Source organism: Bubalus bubalis, chromosome 22, assembly GCF_019923935.1.
Source record: "Bubalus bubalis isolate 160015118507 breed Murrah chromosome 22, NDDB_SH_1, whole genome shotgun sequence".
NCBI lineage: Eukaryota > Metazoa > Chordata > Mammalia > Artiodactyla > Bovidae > Bubalus > Bubalus bubalis.
Window position 1 is genome coordinate 26,317,246 of NC_059178.1, and position 27,142 is coordinate 26,344,387.

Sequence of the window (27,142 nt, forward strand, 5' to 3'; positions counted from 1 at the left end):
CACTCATCTCACACGCTAGTCAAGTAATGCTCAAAATTCTCCAAGCCAGGCTTCAGCAATATGTGAACCGTGAACTTCCTGATGTTCAAGCTGGTTTTAGAAAAGGCAGAGGAACCAGAGGTCAAATTGCCAACATCCTCTGGATCATGGAAAAAGCAAGAGAGTTCCAGAAAAACATCTATTTCTGCTTTATTGACTATGCCAAAGCCTTTGACTGTGTGGATCACAATAAACTGTGGGAAATTCTGAAAGAGATGGGAATACCAGACCACATGATCTGCCTCTTGAGAAATTTGTATGCAGGTCAGGAAGCAACAGTTAGAACTGGACATGGAACAACAGACTGGTTCCAAATAGGAAAAGGAGTACGTCAAGGCTGTATATTGTCACCCTGCTTATTTAACTTATATGCAGAGTACATCATGAGAAACGCTGGACTGGAAGAAACACAAGCTGGAATCAAGATTGCCGGGAGAAATATCAATAACCTCAGACATGCAGATGACACCACCCTTATGGCAGAAAGTGAAGAGAAACTAAAAAGCCTCTTGATGAAAGTGAAAGTGGAGAGTGAAAAAGTTGGCTTAAAACTCAACATTCAGAAAACGAAGATCATGGCATCTGGTCCCATGACTTCATGGCAAATAGATGGGGAAACAGTGGAAACAGTGTCAGACTTTATTTTTCTGGGCTCCAAAATCACTGCAGATGGTGACTGCAGCCATGAAATTAAAAGACGCTTACTCCTTGGAAGGAAAGTTATGACCGACCTAGATAGCATATTCAAAAGCAGAGACATTACTTTGCCAACAAAGGTTCGTCTAGTCAAGGCTATGTTTTTTCCTGTGGTCATGTATGGATGTGAGAGTTGGACTGTGAAGAAGGCTGAGCGCTGAAGAATTGATGCTTTTGAACTGTGGTGCTGGAGAAGACTCTTAAGAGTCCCTTGGACTGCAAGGAGATCCAACCAGTCCATTCTGAAGGAGTTCAGCCCTGGGATTTCTTTGGAAGGAATGATGCTAAAGCTGAAACTCCAGTACTTTGGCCACCTCATGCGAAGAGTTGATTCATTGGAAAAGACTCTGATGCTGGGAGGGATTGGGGGCAGGAGGAGAAGGGGACGACAGAGGATGAGATGGCTGGATGGCATCGCTGACTCGATGGACATGAGTCTGAGTGAACTCCAGGAGTTGGTGATGGACAGGGAGGCCTGGCGTGCTGTGATTCATTGGGTCACAAAGAGTCAGACACGACTGAGCGACTGATCTGATCTGATCTGATGGGCTTAGTGACCTAAAGAAAATATTGCATTTTTCCAAGAACCTAATGTCCATTCTAGGAGAATACAGCTTCTTGATGTATTTATTACTGTGTGCAGAGGGCATGGGCACTTCCCTAGTGGCTCAGTGGTAAAGAACTCGCTTGCCAATGGGGGACATTTGAGTTCCATCCCTGGGTTGGGAAGATCCCCTGGAGGGGGAAATGGAAACCCACTCTAGTGTTCTTGCCTGGAAAACAGAGGAGCCTGGTGGGTTACAATCCACAGGGTCACAAAGAGTCGAGGACACATCTTAGCAACTAAACAGATAGCATAACCTGTTGCTCATTAATAGGAAAAAAAAAAAAACAGTCCCACCACATGCACATGCCTACATATGTCCCCAAATTCTAAATTTAGGTAGTCTCAAACTTTAGTGTCCATCAATCTAGGGTTTTTATTTAAGATGCAGATCCACTGATTCTAGTGAAACCCTGAAATCTGTATCATTAACAAGTTCCCCAGGTGATTCTGTTGCAGAAAAATATTTTTTTGAACAATACTAGCTTAACTCCCACATGTTAGATAGGCTTTCCCAACCAGTGTGCCTGGTCCATTTTACAGGTTCAGTAAATATATACTGTATTGAATCTATATGTCCCCAGCCCTAACAGCAGGAGGGCACACCTTATGACTTCTTGGGTACCCAAATATGCCAGTTCCTCCAAGGAGAAGCCATCATTTTGAGTTATCCCACATAAGAAAATACAGAAAGGTGCTGTATACATTCACTTTACTTGAAGTCAGCCATGTGTGTTAGTTGCTCAATCATGTCCAGCTCTTTTGCGACCCCGTGGACTGTAGCCTACCAGGCTCCTCTGTCCATGTGATCTTCCAGGCAGTCCTGGAGTGGGTTGCCATTTCCTCCTCCAAGGAATTTTCCTGACCCAGGGATTAAACCCAGGTCTCCCGCATTGCAAGCAGATTCTTTACTGTCTGAGCCAGCAGGGAAGCCTCAAAGTCAGCCAATCTGGGGCTTATTTCTATTTTCTCAACAAGTCACTGGCCCTCAACCAAATTATCTTTTTCTTCATTCTTCCACTTAACACACTAGCACACTATATATATGTGTGTGTATATATTCAGCAACTCCGTGGTTGGGAGATGGGGAAACAGCAGCAGGAGTGGTTCAAAGATAAAGAAAAACTCCTTATCCAATAAAATCCAATGTAAATATGAATTGTACCATTCATTTTTTAAAATACACTACAAATGAGGTCTCTAGATCATAGTCTCCTCCTTATATGATTCTGGGCCTGAAATACTGAGCTAAATTCTAAAGATAGTTTTTGAATCCTTGCAGATCTTTGCTGGTCTTTTAGTACTATGGTGACATATTTATTGATTTATTCATTGTATACATTAATATTTAGGATGAAAACTTAAATTAAATTTTATTTGACATGATAAGTGACTTTTAATACATTTTTAAGCCAGAAATAGCAAGGGCTGCAAAATAAACCCTACTGAGAAATTTATGTAACTTTCATATGAAGGTTTTGCTTTAAAGTTTGTTAATATGATTAGTAAAACAATCCACAAATGACTTTTCACATTTTGTCCTAGACTTCAAAGAACATTTTCTTTCATAGATATTGAATTAACTCTTTGAGTGTCTGTGCTCAGTCACTCAATCTTGTCTGACTCTTTGCAACCCCATGGACTGCAGCCCGCCAGGGCTCCTCTGTCCATGGAATTTTCCAGGCAAGAACACTGGAGTGGGTTGCCATTTCCTTCTCCAGGGGATCTTCTGGACCCAGGGATTGAACCCACATCTCTTGAGTCTCCTGCACTGCAGGCGAGTTCTTTACCACTGAGCCACCAAGGAAGCAACTCTTTGCTTACTCATGTTCTTTTTCCTTCTGCCCAAAGTATTTTAACCTGAGATAGTTGTCTGTAGACCTCTAAACATATTTTTAAACCTCCAAAGTTATTTTTATACAGAGTTTTATGGAGACCAATTTAATCTGCAGAGTTACTTATAAAAGAACAATGTCAGATTGCTATTTTAGAAGTGTAACTAATACCCAAGAACTATCTCCCACCACTGAATAGCAACTTTCTGAATACTTAGCAGTGCATTTACACACTAGGAGATGGAAATTAATCTAAATTCAGCATCCTATAAAGGTTCCAATATCTTTGCCTATTTATGAGCTTAATATCTTCTTAGGTGTCTCCATCTGAGTAGCTACTTTAAATTTTTAGTCAAATTCAGTAACCCATCAAGTAGATATTAAAGCACAATTTATGAAAATACATATTTAGATATTCTAGACATGAAAAATCCTCTGGTTGCTAAAGAAAATATAATATACTAAGTGATTTTAAAGTAGTTATTTCCTGAATGTCTTTTTTTCCCCACACATTAGACGAAGTTGCATTGTTTATAAAAATTTATTCATACAAATTTTACACACTTTATATAACAGTTATCAAAGACCTAGTTATAGATATCATGTGTGTAATAATACTTGGGTAAGATGTTTTTATAATCAGTTGCACACAAAATAAGAGCTTCAAGACTAACATCTACCTAAATTATCACTATATCATAAATCTGCTCCAGGTTAGTAAGGCTCTTGGCATTTCTAAAAAGTATACAAAAGATTAAACTGGGTGATCACTGCAAATGCTTGCAACTAGCCACGGGAACACTAAATTAGACTTCATAAAGAAAAGGTTAACTAGCGGCCTATTTCACCACTAACAGCTGACACAAATACAGAAAACTTTGCCCGTTATCCAAGAAACAAATAATTAAAGACTAAAATGCAAGCCAATGTGTTGCAGCATTGTAGGGCCACTAAATAGCCATCTGTGAATCGTGGCGATTTAAAAGGCGAAGAAAGGCACTGAAGCTGCAAACCCCATCCTGTGTCACATTGCCCGAGGAGACTGCAGAATTAAAGAAAGATTGATTCCGTACACAGGACTGAGGCACAGATCGAAGGCCTCTGTGCTTTCACTGTCTGCAACGTGATCTCGGGGCAGCATCCATCCCGCCTGGGGAATGCAAATCCAAGTCTGTTTTCTTTGATTTATGACTCCATACTGATCAAATCCGTAAAGGAAAAGGAAAGGTCCTTAACATGCTAATGTTTAATCTTTTCTTGTTTATTTTTTGTGTGTTTTTCAAAAGAACTTGTGCCTGAAATTTGGGGAGTTTGGCTGGCTGGTTTGCCTGCTGTTGCTTGATCTGGTTGCTGGGTGAAGGTTTCTTTTGTTATAGAGATTACCTGACAGGTTCGAGAAATTGACAGGAAACAGACAGACATGCTTTCTGTAGCCAAGAAAGAATACAAGGGGACATTCTCAGGGCCTGTTGAAGCTTGCTTACCTCACTCTTGACCACAAATACAAGATAGTACTCATACATATGAAGATGAGGTTTAAATGATTTATCAGTTAGTACAACTGAGCAACATGTGAACACTACACATTCTAATATCACAAAGGTTGGTTTTATGAAATAAATTTTACTAAGCAATAAGCCATAAATGTATAAAAATACATTTTACCTACAAACTCAATCAACAAGAAACAAAAGATTCATATATAGTGCATAATTACTTAGTGGTAACCACACAGGGCTTCCTACACTTTACAATAAGTGCTAGCATCAAACAACAGGAAAAAGAAGCATTCACAAGTTTAAGAGAAGTGAATAAAAAATGGCAAACAGTACTTAAACAGTGCGAGAAGGTGGGAAAGAGGAGTCTTCAGAAAAACCACGGAAGAAAAGGGAGGCTCCTACAGAGCAGGGTTCAAAGGGGAGGATCCTGGCCATTTCACAACATGAGCAGCATGGATAGCACTGGAGAAAAACACATTGTACTTTGCATCCATTTCCAATACCCAGCGCCCAAAGTCAGGCAGGCAGGGGACCTAGGGTGGGACTGGGCCTGGGGTTGCCTGCAGCCAGTCCCTCTCCAGGGTCCTCCCCCTACTGCCTTATGCTCTGCCTTTTCCAATATTCCCACTTTGTTCCAATTGCCCTAACCTTGGGATACTGGGGTCCCTGGAAGTACAGAAAAGAGAGCTTCCTATTCAAGTCCCTCTTCTCTGTACAGTCCCCCAACTCCTCCCCCAGGGAGTAGTATGAATTCTGGGGAGAAGCACAATTTAGATCCAGCTGTTGTTTTATCAGGAGAATTTCCTTGTGGGCTGAGAGTCTGAAGAGAGAAAAATACACATAAAAATAGAATCAAAGAAAGCGGAAGTATTGGCATTGCCACCCAGCAAGGGGTAGACAGAGCCTCAGTTGAGTTCAGCTGGGATTGAAGCAGCCTGCCCCAGAGACTCCCTGGGAAAGACAGACCTTCAGCAATCCTCCCAAATCATTACCTCTAAGTCTCCCTGGAGCAGGGCATCACTGTTTATGTACAGTAGCAAATGGTCAGGATTAATATCTTCAGGCCTATCGTGGATAAAAATACTATCCTTTTAATTCCAGTTTACAAAAATAGGAGTAATATTCAAAACAATGATTGTCTATTTTTCTATTTATTTTATATAAAAACAAACAGCTCAGGCGAATCTTCAATCCTTATGCACACTGTATGAACGGCTCTCTATTATACTTTATATATATATATACTCTTTATATATTCGTAATATATATGTCAATATCAATAATTGGTCCACAAAGTATATCTGTGCATTCTCTAGTGCTTCGTAAAAAGAAAAACAATATTATTATCAAAATATTCATTTAATGGCTTGACTTCATACATAAATACATGTGGGACAGAACACAGGAGCGATGACAGTTCAGTCAGTTGGGAAAAACGACTTCTCATTGTGTCAGGGCTGTATACACAGGATAGCTGGCAACTCGTCGCTACAAGTACGGTATTCGCCGTCCTTTGTTTTTAACCCTTTGTTTATACCTTTTCCCTAGGACAGCCGCCAAGTATTTCTTAACAGCCATTTGTTTCCGGTAGCGGCTGTAGCTGTCAGTGAAGATGCCGTCCGAGTGGCGCTTGGAGAGCGGCTCCGAGTCGTCGTCCGCGCCGCCGCCCGGGGTCCCACTGCAAGGAGAGGGGTCGGGAAGAGGGTGGCGGGGCGGGAGACACCCGGTGAGTAGACGCGGGGTGAGCAGGCAGACCCCACCCATCGAGGGAATCTTCGGGGGAGGGCGCGAGCTCTCCGCGCCCAGCGTGCCACCTTGCCCGGCCAGGGAGCAGTCGCAGGGAGGGCGGCGATGGTAACTCTCGCTACTCCCTCCCCATCAAAGATCTCGGGCACCAAGTCCTTATAGGATGGGCCTGGGAAGAGGTCCCGGGCCTCCAAACGCTGCCCTCTCAGATCAGACCATCAGTGCTTTTGCGCTCAATTGTCCTAACCGTTCCCGGACGCCCCCACCCACGCAGAGAGAAAAGCACCAAAGAGCCCTGAATTTCCCGTTGGCTGTTGCCGTGTAGTTTACATCGATTCCGCAATTCCCAGTCAGAGGGGAGCACTGCTCTCCTACGCGCTAAGTTGAAAACCGTGATAATAATACAAGTCGACAGGCTGCAGGCAATACTTTTCATCACATGAATTATTCAGTGCGGAAAACGTATTCTGGTGTCCCATGGGCTCTATTAAAACATTGCCTTCTGGTGACAGAAGCTCCCGCAAATCCTGTGCTTTGGGTTTGTCTGGCACGAGCAAAAACTGTTTGCTTCCTTAAGTGTCCAAATTTGAGGATTTGTTTATTTCGATTTGAATTTAACAGTGAAAGAAATTTGAGGAAAGAAAAAGTCAATCGTCCCAAGAAACTTGAAGGTTTTGATGGCCTGGAGAGGGGGGACCTCTTTTTTTTTTTTTTAATTATTCAAAACGGATCAGACATCCCGATTTTCCTGCCCGCTGCCCTCCTCGCCTCATTCCCGAGCTCTCTGGCCAATCTTCTGGCAGGGTACCTAAACCTTAGCCTGTGGCAGGGGGCTGGCCTGTAGACCCTGCAGCGCAGACGCACCCTCGGCCCCACGTGCACGCAAGGACGTAGAAGCAGCCCCGCCCTCCCAGCGCGCACCGCCACACACCCGCCGCGGCGCGTGCGCGCGCGCCATCACGTGCCGATTAACTCTTGCAAACTCTTACCCCAAGCCCTTGGCCATGAGCGTCTGCAGGTATCTCCTGGCGGACAGCTGGTCCAGCACTTTGCGGTAGGCCTTATTAAGGATCCCATGGGCGACATCTCTAACAGGGAGGCAAAGTGCGCGCCCGGGGGTCACTGCCCAAGTGGCAGCCCCAGGTCCCCCGCTAATCACGCTTGCCCCCCGGCGCTCCGGAAGGCACTAGGGAATAACTCTTGGGATGTTCCCGTGAGTGCCAAGAACCAGAGTTCGTCCTGCCCTCCCAGGACCTCAGGTGTGGAGCCCGGCCGGGGCGCGCACTCACTGCCGCTCCTTGGGCCGCAGACCTTTTGGTCCCCATGCGGCCCTCCTGTCCACACAAACCGGCCCGCTCCTAACTTTCTCTCACTCTCGTGGGGACCACCCCGGGAGAAGAAACACTGGAGGCTTTTATGAAAAAAGCACCTACTCGATGGACCATCCCCTGCCCCTTTCTCCCTCTCAGTGCCCGGCTGCGCGGCGGTACCTTTCCTCCGCGGGGTAGTAGAGCGCGTAGGCATCACGCAGCGCGGAGGCGGGGCTCCCCACGCCCGGAGGCTCCGAGTCGTAGAAGTCCTGCTGCGGGTTTCCGTCCCCGTCGTACACCTCGTTCTCCGGCCTGCAGGGGGTAGCCAGGGGGCAGAAGGAGTGGTCAGTAGGGTCCTTCCCCGCCTCTGCGAGGACCCAAAGACCCAAAGGGGCTCTCAAGATGTTCCTTCTTCCAAAAGGCGCCCCTCGGAGAACTGTTTCTTCTAGGACAGGGGTAGGAGGAGGAAACGACACCCAAGAGAAATTCCCATCCCTCCTCTCGGGGGCGAGGGGTCGTCCTGCGGGGGCCACGGCCTCAACCGGCACTGGGAAGCCCAGACGTCTCTGCCGACCTCGCACACCTGGCCGCCGGGGAGAACCGCTCCTACCCCCGGCCTGGCTCTTGAGCCTCCCGCACAAGCAGCGGCGGGCGGAGACGGGAAAGGCCCTGGGAGAGAACTGCCGGCCAACCGAGGACCGGATGGGGAGAGGCCTGGAGCCAGAGGGGGTGGATGGCTGGGGAGTCCGGCGGCCAACGCGGGCAACCACCCCCACCCAGCCTCCGAGCCCAGGGGAGCCCTTCCCCGCACAGATGTAGGTCACGGAGAACCTCCGGCTTCTATTTCGGGCGGGAGAGGATCTGGCAAGAACATGAATAATAGATGCCCCTAAACTTAGCCTGTTTGGCAACGGCTCATTCCGTGGCGTGCCCGTGCCCTCCGGTGCGTCTTGCCCGGAGAAAGTACCAGGCACACGGGACTTTGAAAATAGCTGGGGGTGAAATAGGGCTTTTAAGTCCAGTAAGTCGGCAGTTAGCGCTAATCGGTTAGTGGTGGCCGGGCGGCGGGACGACGTCTCAACCCCGAGGCAAAGGGAAAGGATCAATAGGGCACCGAAAGCCAAAGATCTCCCAGTCGCCCTTGCCCACCACCTCAATCCCTGATAGAGGACGGGAGAGGCGGGTGAATAAACAAAACCCCCTCGCTTTCTGCCTCTGGAGAGACTCGGAAAGCGGCCCAGGCAAGTAGCGCTCTTTAGGTGGATCAATCACATTCGATCCTCCCCTCGCCTTTCCTCCATCCCTGGAGAGGTAGGGGCAAGGCAAGCACACCAGCGACCCCACCCCACACCCAGCCTTTCCTCGGCGACGCGCCTCTCTGCCCTGGCCCCGCTGCCCGGAGTCTCCAGGTCTTTCTGGGCACCTCCACCCCTCCTCCGTGCCCAGATGCTGAAATCCTAATACCGAAGCCAGAACCCATCTCTCCGGCCAAATCAGTGGTCAGCGACCTCTAAGGAAATCGCTCTTGGTCGCTGCTCGGAGGAGCAGCTTTGCGGGCAGAACGCGCGCTCCTCGCCTCCCGGAGCCGGGTGCGCCGTGGAGCACGGATGCTGCGCCGCGCTGCGAGCTTCCACTCGCCCACTGACAGGCCCGGGACTCTGAGGCTGCGGCGGAGAACCTGGGCAGCACCGACCGATTAGAAACCAGGAATTAAGAGGAGAAAAGAAAAAAAAAAGAGGCAGGGTTACTGCAGCCTGGGGTGGGCAGGGCTACCCTCCCAGTACTGCCTGCCAGCTGGCTTTCTTTTCCTCCTTTGCATCCGTTTCATCTGTGTCTCCCCCTCCCATCTTTGTTTCCCTTCTCACAAATCGCTTCTCAACTCTACCCGGCCAGCACTCCCCCTCCCCAAGACTCTAAAAGCAACTGGAAAACCTATCGCTTGAGAGAAAGCTCTTCCAGTGGAAAGAATTCGAACTGAGGTGATGGGGAGAGCCGGGGAGAGAGGGGGAGACCCCGCCCCGATAGCCTAGAACAAGCCGTAACAAAGCCAAGTCCACGGGAGCATCACTCTCAACCCCCCAACCTGGCTGCGGGAGCCAAAGTTCTCGGAAGTCGAGCTAAGAATCGGGGCCCTGCCCCGGGGGAGGGGCTGGGGGAGGGGAGGTTTCTTCGGCCGGTTCGAGGTGCGCTCGCTCCACCCAGGACCCCGGGGCTGCGGCGAGCTGGGGGAGGGGCGCCAAGCCCGGGAGGAGTCCGGCCCAGATCCCGCAAGTGACCGGCGACCGGACCCAAGCTGGTGGCGGCGCAGTGGGGGCGCATGGGGAGACGGCAGTAGCCGGACCGAGGAACTGCAGGAGGGCGACCGCGAGGAGGGGTCGGGGGGGACGACAAGTCCCAGCCTCCGCTCCGCTCAGGCGGCCAGCACCTACCTGATCCCCGGGAACCGGAGTCCGGAGGCGGCAGGTGAGCCGTAGACGCTGCTGTGCATCAGTATCCCGTAAACGAGCAGGGCCAGCCTCGCTCCGCTACACATGGTCATTCTGCGCAGGACGGGAAAGACATCACGCAGCAGTCCCAACGCCCCTGGCCTTCCACCACCCCCACCCCCGACCCCCTAGAAACTCCTCGAACTGCGGGAGGCCCAGAGCTCCCCTCCGACTCCCAGGGTTGAATCCTGCTTAACGACAAGCCGGCTCGCCCCGCCACTTCCTTCTCGTTATAGTTAGAAAATACGCCTGTATGTATCCAGTGCCCAGTAACTCGCCAGAGCTGGCGCCCAGAAAAGCTAACTCGTACCCCGATGCCAGCAAAAGAATTAACAACCAGGTGAGTTGTTTGGTAAGATTTTTTTCCCTCCTTGCCATCCAACTCTTACCGCTGCCAGGAGAGGGTTTGCTGCCAAGTAGGACGGCGGGCAAAGGGCTTCTCCAAGTTTGTGCGCTGCAGTCACAACCCAAGAGTCATCGCCGTCTGGCGTTAGCGTCTGAGCAGGAGCCGCAGGAACGAGCCGGAGCCGCGGGAGGAGCTGGAGGACTTGTTTGCTGAGTCCTGTTATTCTGTTCAAAAGTTTGACGACGCTGGGAACTAGGACGGAGCGTGACACCGAGAGAAGGGGGGCGAGGGGAGAGATGGAGAAGGAAGACGGAGGAGGCGACGAGCTGAGTGGGGGTGGGAGACAAAGTGGCCTGAAGTCCACCGAGAAGAAAGAAGTGATAAGGAAAGAAGCAAAGAGAGAGAGAGAGAAAGAGAGTCGAAGTCGGCGTCTGGGTCAGCCGCCCGGCCAGGCAGCTCGAGCAGGCAGCGCCTTCGCTGCTCAGAAGTCTCTCTGGCTGCGTCTGAAGCTGCGGTTTCTTCTACTGCTGCCGGTGGTTATTACAGAGGTGACCAGCCCTCTGCTCCTATTTATCTGGGCAGTTAGCAGAAATCTATCCGAACGTGGTTTCAAAAGAGATTTTCTTGTCAACATCTGTCTGCCTGTGGCCTTTTAAGTACAGAATATTTTGTTGCACTGTTGCGCTCCGATTTTTATACGTGGAATGACTTCCTTTTTTTTTTTTTTTTCAGTCACGTAATGATCGGGTATCAGAAAAAGACGTCAGCATCCTAGTCCCTCAAGGAACATATTAACTATCCTCTGCTGTCCTCCTGGATAAGATCCGGAGTCATCGACTTCTCATAACACCTTTCACTCATACTGTACAATTTAAAGGAGTTTAATTACCTCGATGGTTTTCAGTTTTAACCACTTCTCAAGGATGGGTAAAGAATTCATAGAATCTTGAGAATGGTAAAAAAAAAAAAAAAATGTTTTTAACTACGTCTCTCTTGTTTTCTTTTTGCTTTTTCATCAAGCCCCAGCAATCAGAGCTCTGGGCTCTGGAATTAAAGCACCATCAAGCTCTCCTATTAATAAATTTAATTTAGATCTCCTAATTTCTTCCCTATGTTCTTTTAGATAGACAATTAAATGTGGAAGTCGTTTTGTTTCTAAAGGGAAGTCTTGGAGGATTTTCAGTAAATCGCTAATGAGTCTGGCTGTGGTTGACAGTCTGGCTCTGAGTGGAATTGATTAGAGTTATAGATTAGAAAGAAAGAGTCCTAAACCCGGCTTGTGGTGCTGTCCAGGCTTGGAGTGCTGAACTATTTGGTTGCAGATGCTGCAAGCGTTGAAAATTGCTACTAGTTGAATTTTTCACCAGAGCCTCTAAATCGGAAGATTTGGTAGCGGCACCCTTACAATGTGGCAATTCATTGTCCAGGTACCCCCCACTGCAGTGTCCACAAATGCCCTTAATGATGACAACTGTCTGACCCCTGCCTTTACTGTGGGAAGAAAGAGCATTCTATGTCTGCCCTTTAGTTCTGGTTTGGGGATCTCTACATGGCCTATTTGGATACCTTCACACATTCTGTGGCTCTTACTAATGTTAACAATGAAATGGCGAAATTGTATTTTACAGAAAAACTGAAATTTTAAGAATTGGGGGGTGAGAGATATGTTTCCCCATTTATTTACAACTTGAGTTCTGTGTGAGGAAAGGCAGACAGACTGGGGAAACGTGATGATACCTAGTACAAGTTCACTCCCTGAGGGTTTCCAACAGGAATCCCTTCCATGGGGGTGGCTAAAAATGTTTAACTGAAAATGAGGTGGAAAGAGGAAAGCCCAAAGGGAACACCACATCCACCCAGAGGCTTCCAAGGCCTGGAGTTATTTAAGAAGATCTGTAAATTTCTACTCCAGTAAGAGAACTCAGGTCTATTTCTTTTAAAAGGGAAGCAGAGCCGTCAATAACCATTAGTATGCATTTTAATTATTTGGATCTTAAACAAAAATTAGAGGAAATGGCAATTTCGTGGGAGTGCTTCCTGTTACTATGATTTAGATCTAACATTTAAACAAGCTATATTAGTTCTGCATGCTTCTTCTAAGACAAAATTATAATGCTTCTCATTCTCAATGCCTTTCCTGCTTATTGGAGATTTAATATTTTCTCCAAGATGACAAACTTTAGATTGCTTCGTTCTCCCCACGAATGGCCAGAAACGGTCACTTCTTCTTAGTTTATTCCTGGGAATACTCAGATTGCCCGTTTGCAGTAAAGATTAAAACCACATCTACAAAGGAATGGATCGCTTTTTCTCCATCTCCTGTGTTCGCTGATCTGGGCTGCAGTGTTTACATGCGTGTGCTCCGTGTCCACCTCTGCCTCTGGGTAAGCTCGCATACAAGGAGCCGGCGGTGAAGACACGACCGAATAATCCAGCGGAAATAATCCAGCTCTCTCACTAAAGCGCCCGCAGCTATTACCGACTGTGGCTTTCCTGTCTTCCGCCTCGCTTCACGTCAAAGGTGAACCCGATTAAAATCCTTCCTCTTCCCTCCCACGCGAATTCTGAAATGAGTTCAATCTGTAGAAACATCTGAAAATTTCCAAGACTCCTGGTACTGGTTCACGACTCAACTTGAGTCAAGGGAGCCCCCGTGTGGGGAGTTTGTTGACTTCACGGCCTATTAAAGGGAGAAAATCACAAATACTATTAACTTCGTGCGGAGGATAGCGGAACCCCACCTCCCCCGCCGCCGCCCCTCCCCCACACACACAAGAACCCGACCTGCGCCTCTGGTTCACAAAGCCTGTGCCACCTCGGCGTGGACCCAGTGAGCGCAGACCTCGGGATCCCGCGCCCCAGGATTACCAGCTTCCAGGCCCGAACCCGTCCCCTCAAGTGAAAGACTAAGAGAATTTGAGATTCTGGGTCACTGAATTTCAAAAACAACAAAGCTTCCAAGACCCACGCATTGCTTAACACCATCCAAAGACCCGCCCAGCCTCGATCCACAGCTGTCTGGGGCAATCGAACCCGAGATGACAGGGTCGTCCTGCAGAACTTTCCTCCCACTGAGCATATCCAATTAGGCGAGTTTGATGTCCCACGGGCAAAGATGTTATCGTGTTCTCGAAAGTTCCTGGGCCGCTGGGAGGGGAGATGCTGGGAAGGCTGAAGAAGAAAGGGATCTGGAAGCTTTGGACCCGGCTCCAGAACTTCATGGGTCTGGGGCTGCTCCGCTGCTTCGGCAGACCCTGGGCGCGAACGCAGGCCCTTCCTGCTCCCTATTCGATGGAGAGGAATAGGGGGCGACCGACGTCTCAAAGACCAAAACTACCCCCGTGCCCGAAAGTGGTCGCTTACTTCGAACCTCGGGAGTGATCTAATTAGAGCATCGATGTTGCTTTCGGCGGGGGTGGGGAGGGGACCTTGTGTCTGAGGGTTTAGGGATGCAGAGAGGAGGAGGCGCGCATCACGCCCGGGATGGAAACACTCAGTCACCCCGCGCGAGGTGACAGGGGGTCCCGGCCAGGGCCGCGCAGGAGACCGCGGCGGCAGACATGGGCTCGTTCACTCACTACATAAGCAAAGAAGAGAGAAACCATCAGATCGCCCAGGTGTAATTGACAGTGACACAGGGAGAAGGGGAGGGTCCGAAGAGGGGACTCGGGAGTCAGAACTTCCTGTTTATAAATAACGCAAAGCAACACCAATCGTCTCTCCAATCGCCCCACCCCTTACCCTCAATGTTCACCAGACCAGGTAGAAGGATTCCAAGGAGGCAAAGTTTCTTTCCTGATTGTGGAAGCGAAGAATGGCCCGCAACTGGAATCATGCTCGGTTAGAAGAACTGGTGGTACCGCGGAAATCTTCCACCTGAAAAGTCTCACGGAGGTCTCTCCGGAGGGTCAGAGGGCAGGCAGTTTCCGGCTAAGCCGGGACCTACCCAGAAGAAACTGTTTGGAAGTATTTGTTGGAATATATGTTGGTGTTTGATCAAAGACCTTGAATTTCAAATCCGTAATGTATCAACTCCTTTGTGTCCCATTCATCCTTAGGATATGGAAGCATTCAAACTTCTGGTCTCAAATAGTGGATGCTAGCTAGCTACAAGTCAGACTAACACTTCCCTAACTTGTTTTCCCTGGTCACAGACATATCAGTCTCCTTGAAGTGTCAAGCCTTGAATCCTTAAACAGCTCTCGCTTTTAAAGAACCCTTGAGCCCTTGAAAAAGTGTGATTTGTATTCAAATAGGAGGAATAGGTCTAGTCTATGACCGAGAGTTTGAATTTACAGATGGCTTCATAGCATTGGCAAATTTCTGGCGTAAACAAGACTCAGTTTCCTAGGCTAAGACTTCCACTACTTTCCTTCTGGCCTAGCTACTCATCCTGCACAATTACGATGCATTCATTTTTCCTTTCTTGGCTGTGTAGCTCTCCCCATTGTTCTGTACCACCGCCATCCGCATCCCCTACACCATGGATTTTTTTTTTTTAACCACATGAAAGGACATGTTTGCGCACATTATCTTCATACACTCCTAGTATAAGTAACATCAAACCAGATTGGAAAAGTCTTATATTTTCATTCCATTCATTTCTATTCAGTACCTAGCTAGGAACCAGGATACAGTAAGCTTTTTCAGTGAGCAAGCTCCTTGCAAAACTTCTTCCTCTCTTATAAGAGACAAGAGTAAATTGCAACACTGTATTCAATTTCACTGGAAACTTTTTCTCTTCTGACTCTTCAGTAAATGTGATGACTCATGACTCACTTCATACCGATTATACCTGTAGGGAACCCCAAATGTTCTGCAGTGGAACATCATGACCATCATTTACTGGACTGTCTGCATCATGCTCCTCTGAACTCACGATGCAGAAGGGAGCTGATGAGCTTAGCCAGAATGTGTCATGGCTTCTCTGACCTTCAGAACTCAGTGCTTCACCCACTCTGAAAACAGTCAGCCAAGGGAAACCTTTCCAAACCACATGAACATAAGTATTCCTCTCAATTCAAGAATAGAATTGCATGTTCACAAAGCCAGGAAATTTTGCTAGTTTTTTCTTCTTTCTTCTTTTTTTTTTATTAAACTTTTTAAACTTTTATTTTCTATTGGAATATAGCCGATTAACTATGGTGTGATAGTTTCAGGCAGACCGCAAGGGGACTCAGTCATACATATACGCCAGTTGTTTTAAGACGAAGCAGATGCTCAAGAAGCAAAAACTGGGCCTGAACCTTTGCTGCAGGTTTGGGTGATTTCAATCACCTCATGTATATGGTTCTTCTAAGGTCTGGTTCTCTGACCATAGTTTACTGGTGATGGGGTTCAGGGCATGCTGCCCCAAATATGCCACTTTGGCATATTGATTATTTTGAATTAAAGCTACTTAAGAAACAACCGGTGCAAGAAAAACACTCTGAGCCTCCTTTGTCACCCTGAAAGCAGGAAATAAATCTGCAATGTGAAAGGTACCCTCCCTGTCCCAAGAAGTAGAAGGGGCATGTTTATCATCAGAGATAGAGAACTGAGGGCCAAGAAGGCTATCTAAGCAAACCTTGTTGCTTCTACGCTAATTTACTACCCAAGTCCAAACTTCTCTGTCTTGTCAATTCCTCACTAATTTATTTATTTTCTTTATCTGGAAGGTATAAAACTTCCTGCTTTGGTTTTATGTTGCTGTTGTCGTTGAGTTTCTAACTCCTGTTTGACTCTTTGTGACCCCATGGACTGCAGCATGTCAACCTTCCCTGTCCTTCACTATCTCCTGGAGTTTGCACAGATTCATATCCATTGAGTCAATGATGCTATCTGAACTCGTAGTCTTGTAGTACTCTTGTAGTACTCTTCTTGTCATCTCATATTTCTATACGCTTCCATATACACGAATTAAATTTGGATTTTTTTCCTTTTGTTAATGTGTCTTACATCAATTTAATTAGCTCAGCCAAAGAACCTAGAAGGGAAGAAAAGAAGGGCTTTCCTCCCCTATCCTGGGTACCAAAAATATATACCCCATACTTCACTGTGCAGCATCTTCCAGATTCTCCTGAGATTTCCAGAACATGTCCTCTTAAAAACCAAGGAAAAGAAAGTCTTCTCTTTACTTCAGCCTAAATATTCTGCTCATATAAGTCTTAAATGCAGGAAGGAAAGCTTGGATAGGATCCAGGAAACCCAATATCTTAAATTAGTTTTTGTGACAGCCTCTGAAAAAGTTTGAAGGAAGATCTGTGTGCAAAACAAAACAAGACTTTTTTGCATACATCAAAAAGGGATATGGCTGTATGAGTTCATAGCATCCCAAACCTCTGTTCTTTGGATTCAAACTTAGCCTTATCTATCTGTGAAGAAGGCTGAGCGCCGAAGAATTGATGCTTTTGACCTGTGGTGTTGGAGAAGACTCTTGAGAGTCCCTTGGACTGCAAGGAGATCCAACCAGTCCATTCTGAAGGAGATCAGCCCTGGGTGTTCTTTGGAAGGAATGATGCTAAAGCTGAAACTCCAGTACTTTGGCTACCTCATGCGAAGAGTTAACTCATTGGAAAAGACTCTGATGCTGGGAGGGATTGGGGGCAGGAGGAGAAGGGGACGACAGAGGATGAGATGGCTTGATGGCATCACTGACTCGATGGACGTGAGTCTCAGTGAACTCCGGGAGTTGGTGATGGACAGGGAAGCCTGGCATGCTGCGATTCATGGGGTCGAAAAGAGTCGGACACGACTGAGCGACTGATCTGATCTGATCTGATCTGTGAATATAGGCCTGTTTGTAATATTTTGGAGCTTTTGTTTTTCATTAACCTTATTACTAGCACCTTGTGTTAATAATACTATCTCTGCAAGTACTTTTTAAGCAATTCTTCTCTCCCCCAAACATACACAGGCATGATTTAATTTTTAAAAAAAAACTATCATCTGCTTGAAATACAACTATTTGCCATGAGTTTACTATTTTAAAGCTTCAATTATTGTTTCTTTAAATTATTTTAAGTCCTTCCTTCCAACGGGGCTGCATGATTTTGCTCCTTACCCGTCAATATCAGCAATAACAGTCCAATAGCAAAAATAATTATCTATTGAACACTTACTATGATAAGTGTTTAATTAGAGTTATTTCCTTTACCCTCAAACAATCTCCTTTCTCGATACTACTATTAATCCATTTTACAGATGAGAAACTAAGACTCCAAGTGCTTAAGAAACTTACCCAAAGTCACACAACTACTACATTGTTGTTCAGTTCAGTTCAGTCAGTTCAGTCGCTCAGTTGTGTCTGACTCTTTGCAACCCCCTGAATCGCAGCACGCCAGGCCTTCTGTCCATCACCAACTCCCGGAGTTCTCTCAGACTGACGTCCATCGAGTCAGTGATGCCATCAAGCCATCTCATCCTCTGTCGTCCCCTTCTCCTCCTTCCCCCAATCCCTTCCAGCATCAGAGTCTTTTCTAATGAGTCAACTCTTCCCATGAGGTGGCCAAAGTACTGGAGTTTCAGCTTTAGCATCATTCCCTCCAAAGAAATCCCAGGGCTGATCTCCTTCAGAATGGACTGGTTGGATCTCCTTGCAGTCCAAGGGACTCTCAAGAGTCTTCTCCAGCACCACAGGTCAAAAGCATCAATTCTTCAGCTCTCAGCCTTCTTCACAGTCCAACTCTCACATCCATACATGACCACAGGAAAAACCATAGCCTTGACTAGACGGACCTTTGTTGGCAAAGTAATGTCTCTGCTTTTCAATATGCTATCTAGGTTGGTCATAACTTTCCTTCCAAGGAGTAAGTGTCTTTTAATTTCATGGCTGCAGTCACCATCCACAGTGATTTTTGGAGCCCCCCAAAATAAAGTCTGACACTGTTTCCACTGTTTCCCCATCTATTTCCCATGAAGTCATGGGATCGGATGCCATGATCTTTGTTTTCTGAATGTTGAGCTTTAAGCCAACTTTTTCACTCTCCTCTTTCACTCTCATCAAGAGGCTCTTTAGTTCCTCTTCACTTTCTGCCATAAGGGTGGTGTCATCTGCATATCTGAGGTTGTTGATATTTCTCCCGGCAATCTTGATTCCAGCTTGTGTTTCTTCCAGTCCAGCGTTTTTCATGATGTACTCTGCATAGAAGTTAAATAAGCAGGGTGATAATATACAGCCTTGACATACTCCTTTTACTATTTGGAACCAGTCTGTTGTTCCATGTCCAGTTCTAACTGTTGCTTCCTGACCTGCATACAGATTTCTCAAGAGGCAGGTCAGGTGGTCTGGTATTCCCATCTCTTTCAGAATTTTCCACAGTTTATTGTGATCCACACAGTCAAAGGCTTTGGCATAGTCAATAAAGCAGAAATAGATGTTTTTCTGGAACTCTCTTGCTTTTTCCATGATCCAGAGGATGTTGGCAATTTGATCTTTGGTTCCTGTGCCTTTTCTAAAACCAGCTTGAACATCAGGAAGTTCACGTTCACATATTGCTGACGCCTGGCTTGGAGAATTTTGAGCATTACTTTAGTAGCGTGTGAGATGAGTGCAATTGTTGTTAGGGAAATTAAAATGGAGGTAGTCCTGTTCAGGAACAGAACAGAGCAGGCCTCTGACCTACCTGGACACTGCCTGATTTATGTGCCCGAGAGCTCACCGACTGCTACTAGCAAGTCACACTGGGCTTTTGATGAGAGTGGAAGTGAAGCTTGGAATTTTCTCAACCCGCTGGAGCCCTGGCCAGCCCCCAGGGTCTGGAAAATCTTGTGACTCACGATATGAAACAAAGAACATTGTAAAAAAAAAAAAAAAAGGTAAAGTAAAATGGCAACCCACTCCAGTGCTCTTACCTGGAAAATCCCATGGATGAAGGAGCCTGGTAGGCTGCAGTCCATGGGGTCGTGAAGAGTCCAACATGACTGGGCGACTTCACTTTCACTTTTCACTTTCATGCATTGGAGAAGGAAATGGCAACCCACTCCAGTGTTCTTGCCTGGAGAATCCCAGGGACAGGGGAGCCTGGTGGGCTGCCGTCTATGGGGTTGCACAGAGTCGGACATGATTGAAGCGACTTAGTAGTAGTAGTAGTAGTAAACCCAGTGCAAACTGATAAATGGTATCAGTTTTCAGCCTGGGATTACAATCGAGAGTCCCCCAAAACTGCAATTTGAAGTCTTACCCATGGGATGGACGCACCACCAGAGACCTTCTCCCAGCTGGGACTCCAGATTGCTGTTAACCAGGGTCTTCTCAGCAGTTTTCAAGTCTGGATATTTGTTGGTCAGCCCAATTTGGTGATGTATGTGCTGTTACTTTTCTCTACTGTTTCTATTTCTCTTCTTTTAATGATTGTACAACGACATTAAGTCAAATAATCCTCTACCAAATATTCAAATTGTTTATTGTGTGCGGCAAGTGGTTTCTTTTGTAACAAATCCTTCAAACCTAAAACAAAAGTTAAACTTTGGGCAAAGTAGAGATCCAAAGTCTCAGTGACTTCAGATAGTACTATATTATACTAATATATATTGACAGTATATATCATACTAGTTTACATGTTCATTTGACTTCAGACAGTAGTATAATATATTAGCCTACATATTTATTTATTCCAGAGTTGTTATACAAATTAAAAATACAAATTACTAATTTAATATGAGATGTAACTTGTAATTTGTCTTAACTGAAAATATGTTTCTTTTCTTATTAATTTTTAAATAAAAATTGTGTTTAATGGGAATCAAATGCTACTAACACAACAGAAATTGGTTTTGTTAGACTACAAACATCACATACTTATGAACTTTGCTTTATGGAATAAATATGTTTCTAAAAATATGTGCATTAAAGTGCACACATTCTTACTTATGTCATCAAATTGTTGAAAGGTTAAAAACATTGCCATCCTGAGTCATTATTTAAAATGATTTCATATCTAAGAGTGTAGCAGAAGTTTCAGTGATGTGTTTAAGCTAAAAAAAAAAAAAGAATTATTCTATAAGATCACCATTTAATACCCATCATATCATTCATCATCATATCTTATTAAATCATTGTGTAATTTAATACCACAGAAATCATATGATTGCCAGTGAGTCAAGACTTTTGTGAGTCAAATGAGATGATATATATAAAAATGTTTTACAAAGAATAGATCCTAGACCAGCATAAGAGAAGGAAAATTATATTTTCTGGGCTGGTTCTTTAACAGCAGTGACTTGCTCTGTGTTAGCAATGTCCCATTTAATCCTCTGATTGTCCTGGGAGGTAGATTTGGTACTTTTATTTCTTTTTTTTACCAGTGGATAAACTGAGACTCTTGAAAGTGAGCTAACTTCACTGAAACACACAGCTAATAAATGACAAAGTGAAATTTCCTACTCAGGACTGGCTGTTTCCAAAGTTACTGTGCTTCCTCCTACCATTTGGTCTTCACATTATTACTGTACAATTACCATTATTTTTAATTACTTTATTATTCTGATTGTTATTTATTTATTTTTGGCCATGTCTAGAATTTAGTTTCTAGACCAGGGATTGACCCCACACCCCTGCACTGGAAGAGCAGAGTCTTAACCAGACCAACAAGGAAGTCCCACCATTATTATTAAAGGGGAAAAAGCATCAGCTTTCATAAAAAGCACTTGATTATTTAACAAAATATGAGTTTTAAGCCGGTAGTTTGAAGAACTCTTCTTGCTTTTTCTGAACATTTTAAATAAATGAAGAGGTTATGTTATGTATCATTTTAAAGACATTTAAAAAAGTATCATTTTAAAGACATTTTAATGGTTGTACTGACAGGTATTAAAAAATGTGGTAAAGTTGCAATAACTAAAACAATGTTGTGCTGATGAATAATACATAAGAGGAATAAATATCAAGTATACAAACACAAAGAAATAAACACTGCTGGGACTTCCCTGGTGATCTAGCAGTTAAGAATCAGCCTGCCAATGCAGGGGACATGGGTTCAGTCCCTGATCCTGGATGATTCCACATGCCTTGGAGCAATGAAGCCCCTGCACTGCGACTACTGAGCCTGTGCTCAAGCACCCAGTGCTGCAATTACCGAAGCCACCTCTCCCTCGAGCACGTGCTCCATGACAAGAGGGGCCACTGCAATGAGAAACTTGTACTCCACGAGAGAGTAGCCCCCCTCACCACAACCAGAGAAAGCCTACACACAGCAGTGAAGACCCAGTGCAGCCAAAAAGAAATAAATAATTAAAAAACACACACACACACTACTATGTAATTTTTAATGGAAAGAATAGAATACTGGGACATGGGATGTCTGGGACTTCCAGAAGCTGGAAGAGGCAAGGAAGGTTCCTTCCCCAATAGCTTTCACCAAGCAGATGGTCCTGTCAACTTGACTTGGACTTCTAACCCCTGGACCTGTGAGACAATGAATTTCTGTGGTTCTGAGCCACCTGGTTTGTGCTACATTGTTACAGCAGCTCCAGGAAACTAATATATATGGTATAATTCCTTCTCCCACAAAAGGCGTAGGTAATTCCCAGAAAGAAAGTGTCACTCGGTCATGTCTGACTGTTTGCAACCCCATGGGCTATACAGTCCATGGAATTCTCCCGGCCAGAATACTGGAGTGGGTAGCTGTTGCCTTCTCCAAGGGATCTTTCCGACCCAGGAATCAAACTGAAGTCTCCTGCATTGCAGGTGGATTCTTTGCCAGCTGAGCTACCAGGAAAGAACCCACTCCAGTATTCTTGCCAAGAGAATCCCCATGGACAGAGGAGCCTGATGGGCTACAATCCATTCCCAGAGGATGCTGGGAAATACTGACAACTACCCTGATGCACCACCATAAAGCAATTTATAGAGAATTGAGGAGCTACTCCTACTTGCAAGACCTACAGACCTTTTAGTACTAACACACACAAAAGATGTCCTTTCATTATAGGGGACTTGAATGCAAAAGTAGGAAGTCAAGAAACACCTGGAGTAACATGCAAATTTGGCCTTGTAGTACGGAATGAAGCAGGGCAAAGGCTAATAGAGCTTTGCCAGGAGAACACACTGGTCATAGCAAACACCCTCTTCCAACAACACAAGAGAAGACGCTACACATGGATATCACCACATGGTCAACACAGAAATCAGATTGATTATATTCTTTGCAGCCAAAGATGGAGAAGCTCTATACAGTCAGCAAAAACAAGACTGGGGGATGACTTGCTGAGAGAAATATCAATAACCTCAGATATACAGATGACACCACTTTAATGGCAGAAAGTGAAGAGGAACTAAAAAGCCTCTTGTTGAAAGTGAAAGAGGAGAGTGAAAAAGTTGGCTTAAAACTCAGCATTCAGAAAACCAAGATCATGGCATCTGGTCCCATCACTTTATGGGAAATAGATGGGGAAACAGTGGAAACAGTGGCTGATTTTATTTTGGGGGGGCTCCAAAATCACTGCAGATGGTGATTGCAGCCATGAAATTAAAAGACACTTATTCCTTGGAGCTGGTTTTAGAAAAGGCAGAGGAACAAGAGATCAAATTGCCAACATCCGCTGGGTCATGGAAAAAGCAAGAGAGTTCCAGAAAAGCATCTATTTCTGCTTTATTGACTATGCCAAAGCCTTTGACTGAATGGATCACAATAAACTGTGGAAAATTCTGAAAGAGATGGGAATACCAGACCACATGATCTGCCTCTTGAGAAATTTGTATGTAGGTCAGGAAGCAACAGTTAGAACTGGACATGGAACAACAGACTGGTTCCAAATAGGAAAGGAGTACATCAAGGCTGTATATTGTCACCCTGCTTATTTAACTTCTATGCAGAGTACATCATGAGAAACGCTGGACTGGAAGAAACACAAGCTGGAATCAAGATTGCCAGGAGAAATATCAATAACCTCAGATATGCAGATGACATCACCCTTATGGCAGAAAGTGAAGAGGAACTAAAGAGCCTCTTGATGAAAGTGAAAGAAGAGAGTGAAAAAGTTGGCTTAAAACTCAACATTCAGAAAATGAAGATTATGGCATCCGGTCCCATCACTTCATGGGAAATAGATGGGGAAACAGTGGAAACAATGTCAGACTTTTTTTTTCTGGGCTCCAAAATCACTGCAGGTGGTGACTGCAGCCATGAAATTAAAAGACGCTTACTCCTTGAAAGGAAAGTTATGACCACCCTAAATAGCATATTCAAAAGCAGAGACATTACTTTGCCAAGAAAGGTTCATCTAGTCAAGGCTATGGTTTTTCCAGTAGTCATGTATGGATGTGAGAGTTGGACTGTGAAGAAGGCTGAGTGCCGAAAAATTTATGCTTTTGAACTGTGGTGCTGGAGAAGACTCTTAAGAGTCCCTTGGACTGCAAGGAGATCCAACCAGTCCATTCTGAAGGAGATCAGCCCTGGGTGTTCTTTGGAAGGAATGATGCTAAAGCTGAAACTCCAGTACTTTGGCTACCTCATGCGAAGAGTTGACTCATTGGAAAAGACTCTGATGCTGGGAGGGATTGGGGGCAAGAGGAGAAGGGGACGACAGAGGATGAGATGGCTTGATGGCATCACTGACTCGATGGACGTGAGTCTCAGTGAACTCCGGGAGTTGGTGATGGACAGGGAGGCCTGGCGTGCTGCGATTCATGGGGTTGCAAAGAGTCAGACATGACTGAGCAACTGATCTCATCTGATCTGATCTGATACTCTTGGAAGGAAAGTTATGACCCAACTAGATAGCATATTCAAAAGCAGAGATATTACTTTGTAAAAAGGTCCATCTAATCAAGGCTATGGGTTTTCCAGTGGTCATGTATGGATGTGAGAGTTGGACTGTGAAGAAAGATGAGCACCGAAGAATTGATGATTTTTCTTGAGAGTCCCTTGGACTGCAAGGAGATCCAACCAGTGCATTCTACAGGGAATCAGTCCTGAGTGTTCATTGAAAGGACTGATGCTAAAGCTGAAACACCAGTACTTTGGCCACCTCATGCAGAGTTGACTCATTGGAAAATACCCTGATGCTGGGAGGGATTGGGGGCAGGAGGAGAAGGGGACGACAGATGAGATGGCTGGAGGGCATCACTGACTCGATGGACATAAGTTTGAGTAAACTCCAGGAGTTGGTGATGGACAGGGAGGCCTGGCATGCTGCGATTCATGGGGTCACAAAGAGTCAGACATGACTGAGCAACTGAACTGAACTGAACTAAATTCCTGCTTGCAAGAACAGGCAACATCTCTATCTGTTTTATACATATACCCTCAGCTTCCATTTTGCTATTGCTTTTCATCTTTAAATTGGTATGTAAGTCTGGTTGCCCTCAAAGGATTTCTGCGTATAATTAATATCTTGTTAGGAAGCACCTTGAAAAGAAAGGAAGGGACTTTCCTGGAAGTAAAGTGGCTAAGACACTGCACTCCAGCTGCAGGGGGCCTGGCTTCAATCTCTGGTTAGATCCCACATGCCCAACTAAGAGTTCACTTGTGGCAACTAAAAAGATCCAGCATGCTGCAACTAAGACCTGGTGTAGACAAATAAATAACTAAATGACTTTAAAAAATAAAAGGAGGCACATAAATACAATAAAACCAGGTAAAAAAGTGATAACCTTAGTAAACATGCTGAACGTAAGTGGCTACAAGGCTGTATTTTGTTGTTGTTAAGTTGTTAAGTCCTATCCAACTCTTGGAACCCTCCATGGACTGTAGCCTGCCACTCTCCTTTGTCCTCGGAATTCTCCAGGCAAGAATGCTAGAGTGGGCTGCCACTCTCCTCCTCCAGGGGATCTTCCCAACCCAGGGGTCAAACCGGTATCTCCTGCATTGCGATTTAAGGTAATTGTCAGCTAGGTCTAATGCTTTTGAAATGGCTTGCAATCTCATGATGCAACACTAGCCTGTTAAAACAAGGAGCTACTGGGCCAACTCAATGCATGGTGTAGAGACAGACCACTCTGAATAAAGCTGTCTGTGTGGTTTACATGCACTAGAGCAATAGGATGTGATGGCCATTCCCTGGAGGTGCACACAACAGACACTTCTTACATAAGGCTGTCACTGGAAGGGAAAGGTATTACTAAATTAATACAATCTCAAGACTTCCCTGACCATTCAGTGGTTAAGACTCTGAGCTTCCAATGCATGGGCTGCAGTTTCAGTCTCTGGTCAGGGAATTAAAATCCCACATGCCACAGGGCACAGCCAAAAAAAAAAAAAAAAAGATAAGAGTGTAGCAGGTGAGGCACTGCCACTCACGATGATAGCTCACTATCCTAAGACAGTAGACTTGAATGTGAGATGTGACTGCTTTGCAAACTGTTTTTTTTAATTGGAGTACAGTTTATTTGGGCTTCCCTGGTGGCTCAGACAGTAAAGAAGCTGCCTGCATTGCAGGAGACCTGGGTTTGATCCCTGGGTCAGGAAGATCCCCTGAAGAAGGGAATGGCAACCCACTCCAGTATTCTTGATCAGAGAATTTCATGGACAGAGGAGTCTGGTGGGCTAAGTCCATGGAGTTGCAAAGAGTCTGTTTTGACTGAATATTGTTTCAGTTGTACAGCAAAGTAATTCAGTTATAGATATACATATTAAACTGCTTTTGAAAATCACTGTGCTTATCATAAAAATTAAAAAAGGGGAGGAGAATGTTGAGAACCATTGGTCTAAGGCATTGATTTCCATCAGTTATTCCTGACAAAGTGCAGAGAAGTCTGTGGGGAGAGTTTAAACTTCGTTTGTTTTCAGTCATGGTATGTGCAGCCTCAATCTCAAAGTCATTGGAATAAAGAGTTGTTTTTAGCTGATGGTTTTGAAGTTCTAGAAATGGGCATATCTGAATGGATGTTAAGTAGGGTGGACAGCGGTCTCGTCCACCCTACGGCTGAGAGCCTTAACCCAAGGAGGCCCTACTGTGTGTTGTTTTCACCAGAGGCAATCACTGGGAGTGTCTCCATGTGACCTAAACCAAAGTGGTTTTAAAGAGTGTTAGAGTGTTCTTTGAAAATATTGAAGCTGGGGCTTCCTTGGTAGTCCAGTGGTTGAGAATCTGCTTGCCAACGCAGGGGACGTAGGTTTGATTCCTGGGCTGGGAGAATCCCACATGGGCCTGGGAGCAGCAACTCCTGACGCCCACATGCCCTAGAGCTACAGCAGGAGAACCATCACAAGGAGAAGCCCCTGCTTGCCACAACTAGAGAAAGCCCACAGGCAGCAACGAAGACCCAGGGCAGCCTTAAATAAATAAACAAATACCTTTTCTTTTAAAAAAAAAAAATGTTAGAGTTGGACTTTGCCCAGTGACTTAGCATGCACATCAGTGGTTAAGACTCCACACTTCGAATTCAGGGGGATGTGGGGTTGATCCTGGTTGGGAAATTAAGATCACATGCCACATGGCCCCCCAAAATAAAACAAAATAATCAGATTTTTTTTAATTGGATATGTTAATCACATTTACAAAATACCTTTACAATGAGACTTAGTGTTTGGATAACTAGCTGCCATAGCCTAGCCAAGTTGACGTATAAAACTAACCAGCACAATTTCTAATAGTGACTTCTGGCCACCACATCACAAGGAGACATTGCAAGTTTGGTCTAAATTGGATTCTTTGTTCCTG

The 27,142-nt window shown here is 45.4% G+C and overlaps 1 protein-coding gene and 1 long non-coding RNA gene across 3 annotated transcripts; one reads left to right on the top strand and one right to left on the bottom strand.

The window, feature by feature from the left end:
* Positions 1-4,704: 4,704 nt before the first annotated feature.
* On the bottom strand, positions 4,705-11,297 carry ADCYAP1 (adenylate cyclase activating polypeptide 1). Of its 2 annotated transcripts, XM_006079212.4 has the most exons (5): positions 10,605-11,244; positions 10,159-10,269; positions 7,910-8,041; positions 7,409-7,507; positions 4,705-6,351 (listed from the first exon to the last, which is right to left on the bottom strand). In XM_006079212.4, exons 2-5 carry the CDS (start codon positions 10,266-10,268, stop codon positions 6,162-6,164), a joined length of 531 nt encoding a protein of 176 aa, XP_006079274.1. In that variant the 5' UTR covers position 10,269; positions 10,605-11,244; the 3' UTR covers positions 4,705-6,161. The 2 variants fall into 2 exon arrangements, with proteins under 2 accessions (XP_006079274.1, XP_044790466.1); XM_044934531.2 differs by lacking the exon at positions 7,409-7,507 and having other exon boundaries at positions 10,605-11,297.
* On the top strand, positions 9,215-11,659 carry LOC123331133. Its single transcript, XR_006547610.2, has 3 exons — positions 9,215-10,192; positions 10,452-10,555; positions 11,294-11,659. It is a non-coding gene; the product is annotated as an uncharacterized LOC123331133 (long non-coding RNA).
* The last annotated feature ends 15,483 nt before the right edge of the window (positions 11,660-27,142 follow it).

Excerpts from the sequence above, each read along its gene's own strand:
- ADCYAP1 (XM_006079212.4), bottom strand. The coding sequence starts at position 10,268 with ATGACCATGTGTAGCGGAGCGAGGCTGGCCCTGCTCGTTTACGGGATA. Across the intron at positions 8,042-10,158 it reads CTCCGGTTCCCGGGGATCAG|GCCGGAGAACGAGGTGTACG; the intron begins GTAGGTGCTGGC and ends TACCCCCTGCAG. Across the intron at positions 6,352-7,408 it reads CTCATGGCCAAGGGCTTGGG|TGGGACCCCGGGCGGCGGCG; the intron begins GTAAGAGTTTGC and ends CTCTCCTTGCAG.